The sequence below is a fragment of the Periophthalmus magnuspinnatus genome, chromosome 19 (assembly GCF_009829125.3).
Source record: "Periophthalmus magnuspinnatus isolate fPerMag1 chromosome 19, fPerMag1.2.pri, whole genome shotgun sequence".
NCBI classification, from domain to species: Eukaryota; Metazoa; Chordata; class Actinopteri; order Gobiiformes; family Gobiidae; genus Periophthalmus; species Periophthalmus magnuspinnatus.
In genome coordinates this window covers 5,833,367-5,841,047 of record NC_047144.1, presented here as the reverse complement: position 1 = coordinate 5,841,047, position 7,681 = coordinate 5,833,367, and the positions used below count along the sequence as shown (strand labels likewise).

Here is a 7,681-nt window from a genome sequence, read left to right as displayed (position 1 = left end):
TGAACTTAGCAAATCTGTCATCAAAAGTAAAAAAATATACAATTATTACTGGCTTCTTGAGATTCATTTTCACCAAGCACTGCTTCCTTTGTTTTCTTAAATAATAATAATAATACAAATTAAACTTTATATCTCATCATAATTATATTCAATTTGCACCAAAAACATATCAACTGTATTGTAAAGACATACAATAAACAAACAAACTTTTATTCTGAAAACCTGTCCCTTCAAAAAGAATCTTCATGTTACATTCGTAAACAATAACTGGATTGCACACACATTGTAAACCTGGTCTTGCCTTAGTTTTTCAAAAGGTAAATAAATACATTTATGTTTAAATTTCCCAGGACTTGCTCACATGCAAACACTTGCATCTCACATACAGCACATTTTATACACACAGCCTGACATTTTTGATAAGTTAATAATATTTTGAAATATTGCAGAAGTGTCCATAGATACAAATATTAAGGCTTCTGGTGGAGACAGGTTATATTGTTACAGTCTCTGGGACAAAGTGGTAGACATCATTCATCAAACATGGTGAAAAAGGAGTGTTTTTGACAAAGAGATGTCACTCCACAACTTCAACATAATTGGCTGGATAGAAGCCTTCTTTCCCTCCGCTGAGCACACCTCGACACCAGCCCTGGTCATCCTCTTCCTCTACCTTCAGGAACACTTCACCTATATTATTAAAAAAAAAAGAAAACAACATGCTAGTGATCAGTAAAAAGAAGAATTATCAGTGCAATCATGCCTCACATGAAGGACAATGTAGAATAACTCAACCATGCATGAATCAATGAAATATAATTTTTAGTAAGCTAATGGTGAGGGAACTGTATTATAACATGGTTAAAAGCTCATAAACAGTTTTACATAATTATGTCCCCTTTAAAGGTGCTTGTGGAGGAAATCTAAGTATATTCATGTTGTGTCTTTAAAAGCATTTGATCTGTGTCTGTCAGACCCAGACCAGATATTAACATGTGTGAAGCTCTGTCTCCATCCCACCGGAAACTCGCTGTTGTTCTACCTGTCTAAGTGTAAAAGTTCATTATCATATGGATGTGAAACAAAAGTCACTCTGCTTTGAAATGTATGAGGCATTGTCATTCTGGTATAAAATAGTCAGAGCTCAGATGCTCAGGCTTGATTTAGACTGGGACTTAGACTGAGAGGGGAACTGGGGGAGAGGCCGGGAGGCTACCAGTCTGTGGCCAGGGCAGGCCTGGGCCCTGTCCTGTCTGTATCTGCTGTAACAAACAATAAACCTTTTTTCTGTATTTCAAAACTCACCGAGCTTCGCAAATGGATTACTTTTCATCTAGAAATGTAATTTTTCCACAACAGTGCTCTTACAGTTTTAAAATGGCATTACAGTCAACTGAGCCTGGGTTGCCAGTGCCCTGACCTGTATATTGATAGAGGATAGAGTTTATCCCTGTAAAATATGGACAGGCTGTGTCTCATGTGGAAGCTCAGAACCTCAAGAATTCACTCACTGAGCTGCAGAGGCTGCACTAACACTGATTACTGATTGGCTGTAGGTGTTGGGGTTTTAGTAGTGAAGATTTCGACCAAAGACAGGCTCAGCATTGAAACTTGCGTCCCAAATGAGAGACTTGTGTGAGGCTCATTGCTCAGGCTTTCTGATTGGATAATCAGCTTCCAACCAAAACACCAAACTCTCTGGCTCACCACAACCCCTCTGGTGAGGTTTCATTCACAACAATTCAAACACAACAATCCATGGCCATCTTAACGCTTTGTTTTATGATGAACACGAGTATTGTAGTCTAAATAAATAATTCATTACCTGCTTTAAAGGAAAGCTCATCACCCTCCTCTCCTGTGTAGTCATACAGTGCTCGCACCTTCACTCCTCCAATCATCACCCTGACACACACACAGTAAATATTTTTCATTGTAGAACAATAAGGTCTTTATTGGAGCTGATTTGGGACTGGGACCACTTACGGACGGGAATCTTTTCTTTTCTGGTCTCTCTTTTTTCTCTTCAGTTTTTTAACTGGTGGAACCCATTCCTGTTACCAAGACATGTGCCATATGAATGCTTAAATTCTTCATGTTTAAAGCGCATATGTCTTTAATATTACTTATTATTGTACGTGTCTGACGTACCTGGATCTTTGGCCAGTCTGTGGGCATGCCTGGGCCGTGGTTGTTCTTCCACCATTTGAGGTCATCCTGGTCGCTGATGGCCATGAGAGTGTCATGGAGCTCACTGTACACTGCCTTCACACTGTAACAAGGACATATGGATTCATTCAGTGTTAATTATATTTTTCCACAGCGCACAATCTGACTCCAGTTACTTGCATATTCATTTACTGAGGTCTTATGTCTCTCCTGACTCAACAATGTCCATATCTACTGGCTTATTCTGGCTTTTTCTCTTAAATATCAACCTAGAATTATAATTAAAAACTAATGATATAACATTGAACCATTATCCCCTGAACTGTAATCTAAACTAAAGATCATCTGACTCCACTAACCCTTTACCTTTCATTGTTGGTGATGTCCAGATGTCTGTGAATGGAGAGGAAGGCCTGTTTTAAAAAGCTGATCCTCTTCCTCTCCTCCTCCTGTGACTGCTCAAATATGGCCTCCATCTCCTCCATGTAGCGAGGGGTGTAGGTGGTAACATCCTCCAGCATTTTTTCATAGCGTTCCCTCATCTGTGTGTATGACAAGGGGGCCTTATTTTGAAAAGCCTCAGGAAGTACTTATTATGTGTTCATAAGTGCAGGCGCCCTATAGCATGTATAAATCTTTTCCTTCACTGTTCCCATGGCGGACTCCATAAACACAGAATGGTTTAACAATAACACTGGCCCGTACAAGGGAACGTCTGGTGCAGAAACGAGAGGCTGGGGGTCATGTTTAGAGTCGGATAAATAAATATTACCACATGCATCAGACTAATGAAACACATGTTGTTGGGTGGGGGGGTGACCTGAGTGAGTGTTGTTGAGGAGTTGCCTCAGTGTGCAGGTCTGTCCTCACCTTTTCTTTCTCCTCTGTCAGCTTGACTTTGGCGTCAGTGAACTTCTGCTTCTTCTCCGGACTCAGCTCTGGGTTGTCGTTGGCCTGCTTCTCTTTGTCTATGGCAGCTTGTTCCCTCTGACAGACCTTGTGGTACGCCTCTCGGGCCTTCTCCAGCTGCAGGCACATTCACACACGCATGCTTGTTAACTTACATGGACTAAAGAAGAAAAAGAAGTTCATTCAGATTTAACAAGGAATGCAGTCCTTAGTCTGAGGCATTATGTTGCATACTTTAGGCTATATTTTTTTTATAAGCCTTTGATGAGCTTGACTTCCTGTAATTTCCATCTGGAACCTGGTAGGCCCTTTTAATCCATTGTTCTGTGCCTGTGCCTAGGACTATAGCTGGAGAAAAACCTACAGTGCCATTTCTATTATTACGATTACGTTTGGGATATTTGTTTAAAAGTAGCATTTACTCCAACTCCAGGAACTTTCAATATGTAATTTGTGAAATGACTGAAATATGAACTGATAAACTAATACAATAAACCCATGCATTTCAGAGCATGTCTAAACTACAAGTACAACAAACATTTTCTATAAAAATCTAAATAATTGCAGCTTTTGTGATTTGATAATTGCACCAACTCAAATTGCAACTTTGCAACTCTCGATGGCCTTGTATTATTATTGTTGAGAATTATTCAAAGTAGTATGAGTCTTTGTGTCTGGCTATCTACTGTTACTGCCATTTTGTTGTCCATTGTTCATTAATAAGAAAAGTGATTATTTTATATATTTTACTTATATATATTCAAAGATCTTATTGCTTCTGTGTTGTACCTTGACAATCTTTTTGGTCCAGGGTTTTTGCGCACGTGAAAAGCTGGTTTTGTTCTCGTGGCTCTCTTTGAAGCCACAGAAGATCTTTTTGGGGAACGTCTCTTTCTGCCAAGTCTTGATCCGCTCCCCCTCTTCAGAAACTAGGGACTGTGAGATGGACGAGTGCAGGGCAGACAGGCGCTCGGTGGAGGTGAAGAAACACTGCCACGCCTTCATCAGTGAGCCATACAGCGGCCCTGGGGACACAGAGCAAAGAAACAGGCCGTGAAATAAAACACACAGAGAAAGAGAGGGGCGATGTTGAGTCATGGAACCAATAAAGACGTAATGACCTCCATTTGTCCAAACAAGTCCAGATGCACTCATTTAATAACAATCAACAGTTCATGTGGACCTGATGAAAGGCAAATGTGCAAACGGTTCTGGAACATGCAGAGCTATTATTGATGACAGGGCTGGGCACTCTTAATTATTGTTACTTTTTAAATCAAGACTTACAGTCTACTCAACAATTAGTAATAGTCATATTATATGTAGGGCTGCTTGATTATGTCAAAACTCATAATCACCATTACTTGCCTCATAATTGAATTTATAATTATTTCAAACTATTATTTGTACATATGTAAAATGTATAGTGTAGTATAGGCCTAATATATTTTATTAGTGATTTTTGTGACACTTAAAACCTATGTAGATGAGATTCAAATGGGTAAAACATATCATCTATTTTTGATTACATTTTTGTAGTTGACTAGAGTAATAATTGAAATCACAATTTTGAATTTGAACAATGTCGTAGCTCTAATCTTACAGTTAAATACGTATGTGGTCGACATAGTCAGTCTTTTTAATATGCCCTTTCTTTGTCTCCTCCTTTGTCTACCCTGTGGCCAGTTAAGAGTGAACCTTACCAAAGGTCCACAGTTGCTTCAGCTGCCATGAACCTCTAGAAATAATTAGATAACCAGTAATTACATGGTCTTGTAATAATTACCCTCTTAATTATTACAAAACCATGTAAGAGAGGCTGATAGTTGCCGTCAGTTCGAGAAACAGTTCAGATTCATAGCTTTTTTATGTGCAAAGTGATATGTAAACAAAGCAGTGTACAGCTGAATCACTTACTAGAGTCCACTATTGTCTTCCACTTGGTGCTCCACTGGCTCAGCTGCTGGGCATACTGTCTCTCAACTTTAGCCCTTTCAAGGAAGCAGGCCACCAGATCATTCGAGGCCTGGAAGGACTGGTCAGTTCTGCGCACGGTCCGAACATAATTTCCTGGCTGAAAAATCAGGAAGTTGTTTATATATATATATATATATATATATATATATAGACCTATATATAAGTCTATCTCTCACCATCCAAAAGCTTAGTTTCTTAGGGTCCTCTGGAGGCTCCTTGGGGAGGCTGGCCATTGTTGAAAGATGACTGTCATGAAGAGGCAGAGAGGATTGTTGGGTTGTTGTCACTCAGCAGAGTAGTTAGACTGGTTAAGATGCACACTACACACAGAGGAAGCAGCTTTTATTGGTGGACAGGTAGCAGTGATTGTCATGCCACAGGTTGGACGTCTTCACTGTGAAATGTGCTTTGGTGGGACGTGACAGTCGTATCTGAGAAGGAGTCACCAGCACCTGACTCTTAACTGCATTTGTTTGGTTTAAGTGTATTACCATAACAACATCTGAGCCTCATGCCTAGTGCATGAGTAAGGGGAGTGCTCCAGTGGCAGACTGGAATTCACAGGGTGGGATCTGACAGCAGGAATAGAGCAGCTGCTCCGGCATTCTTCCTGTTGCCTTCCCAAAATAAACAGCGACGAAAGGTCATCTTTCACCAAGGCTCTGACTAATACAGGCTCTATTATAAGCAATGGACTCCATTAGAAATCTATATAATAGTGCAATGTAGTGTTTTTTAGAGTGTTAGGTGAAACAAAAGTATAGGACAAGCAAACAAGTAGATAATGCAGGTATCTTCAGGCCTGGTCGGGAGTGCTGACACACGGCTAATGTAAAAGTGACTAACCACACCTCATCATACATAGAGCATGGCACAGAGGCTGCTACTAACTACATTCAAAGTATTTTCTATTAGTGCCTCATTGTTTAACAGACTTTCATTTTTTCTCATGGTAACATTGAAAGAGCAGCCCAGACTTCTGTCAGGTCAAAGTGTCCAGTGCACACGCAAAAAGGAAGATCACAGCACACAAAGAAACAGCAGAGCAGGCACACCAGGCACTAAGCAGCACTTACATGTCTCCCTGAATCACCACTGATTAATCAAGTGCTCACTTGTTACTGGTAGGGCCGCTCTGAGGGTCTCCTACTCCATTTGTAAGTCCATCTCCCCCTGTCCCATCCCTGTGCCTCTCTCCTCCTCCAACTCAAGCTCTTCCCTCTCTCACTGACCCAATTTCTCCCCCTTGGCCCTTAAAGTTACACGCTCTATGTTGATTCAAAAGTGGGTGTGGAAATGAAAACACATGTCTGGTGATCTCTCTGCTGTCAACTAGCTTTAGGGGAAATAGTTAAAAAAGAGGACAGACCTTACCTTTGTAGCTCTGCTCCACAGTCCTACAAATGTTAGAATTTTCAGCTTTCCTTATTCAAAGTCCATGGTGTTTAACCAGTGCTTTAACATTGACTGTCCACACTCTGCTAGTATTAAAACAGCTGGAAGAGTCCCCCTCCTACCCTTATCTGCCCGTCCCTCCCTCGGCCTGTCTCAATATGGTGCTAATGAGACAGGGGAATGAGACAGGGGTCCTTCATTTTGACCTGGCAGTGCTCACAGAATCATGTCACTGTGGCACAAAGTCATGTGAGCTTATTAGTTACAGTGTGTTAGACTGCAGGGGCTGTCCCATGAAGCTATGTGCAACATTTAGTCCTCTATGTGGGCTCCCTTTGTGACCTGCCTGCTCTGGTCAGGCCTAGAAACACTGGATTGTAATAGTAATGTGTACAGTGTGTGTTTACCTCCATGCCGGGGTGGTGTTTTCTTTGGGACAAAAGCCAGAGGAACACTACCGTCATCCAGAGACCGGTGATGCACCTCTGGCACCAACATGTGGTTTGCATTGACATTCTCCTTTCAGATCAAGGTTGTATACACTGTGTTCAAAACAAGAACTAATAGTTAACAGATTGTCAAAGAAAATCTGCAAATCATATAGGCTTAGATATGTTTTAACACACTGTAAATCGCCATTAATTTTAAGCGTGTATGGTTTTACTGGTTCAAACCCATAAAACAATGGAATTATTACATGCACTTTATTAAGGTTAATTAGCTCTACTTATTAACAAAACTCAGTTAATAAAAAACTAACTATTTATTAAGAATGATTCAGACATAGCAACTAGTTAATTAATACAGAAAAACATCATAGTAACTTTTGTGGACTCCATTGTTAGTACTGCATGTCTGAATACAGGAGGTACACATGTCTTTCTTACATCACAAAGCTGGCTCTGATATTTTCCTTAGTCACTATAATAGCTACTATTTTATTTTTCTAGAATGTCTTTTTACAGTGTCAAAAACTGTTCACTGTTAAAAGTTTGCAAAAACATACAAACATATTGCTATGTTAAATCTCGGCAATGTTTCAGTGGTGCTACAGCTTAATGGTAGAGGTGGGTTCACTCAGAAAAACAACCTCTGACATGTGTAATGTTGCTAATTGCTAACAGACCATGCCAGAGGGTAAAACCTGGGCAACATGGACCTTACAAACCTCTTATATTTACAGTGGATTATAATGAAGCTGAAATAGGCCACCATCATAGCAAACAACCAG

The 7,681-nt window shown here is 40.3% G+C and overlaps 1 protein-coding gene across 3 annotated transcripts; it reads right to left on the bottom strand.

Annotated features, from left to right (window-relative positions):
* Nucleotides 1–128: 128 nt before the first annotated feature.
* Nucleotides 129–6,588, bottom strand: LOC117387755 (protein kinase C and casein kinase substrate in neurons protein 2-like). 3 transcript variants are annotated; one of them, XM_055229805.1, is made up of 10 exons: nt 6,430–6,544; nt 5,232–5,375; nt 4,996–5,152; nt 3,868–4,103; nt 3,040–3,195; nt 2,536–2,711; nt 2,152–2,272; nt 1,987–2,054; nt 1,826–1,905; nt 129–690 (listed from the first exon to the last, which is right to left on the bottom strand). In XM_055229805.1, exons 2-10 carry the CDS (start codon nt 5,286–5,288, stop codon nt 578–580), a joined length of 1,164 nt encoding a protein of 387 aa, XP_055085780.1. In that variant the 5' UTR covers nt 5,289–5,375; nt 6,430–6,544; the 3' UTR covers nt 129–577. The 3 variants fall into 3 exon arrangements, with proteins under 3 accessions (XP_055085780.1, XP_033841202.1, XP_055085779.1); XM_033985311.2 differs by lacking the exon at nt 6,430–6,544 and adding an exon at nt 6,132–6,298 and having other exon boundaries at nt 5,232–5,301; XM_055229804.1 differs by having other exon boundaries at nt 181–690; nt 5,232–5,301; nt 6,430–6,588.
* Between the last annotated feature and the right edge of the window lie 1,093 nt (nt 6,589–7,681).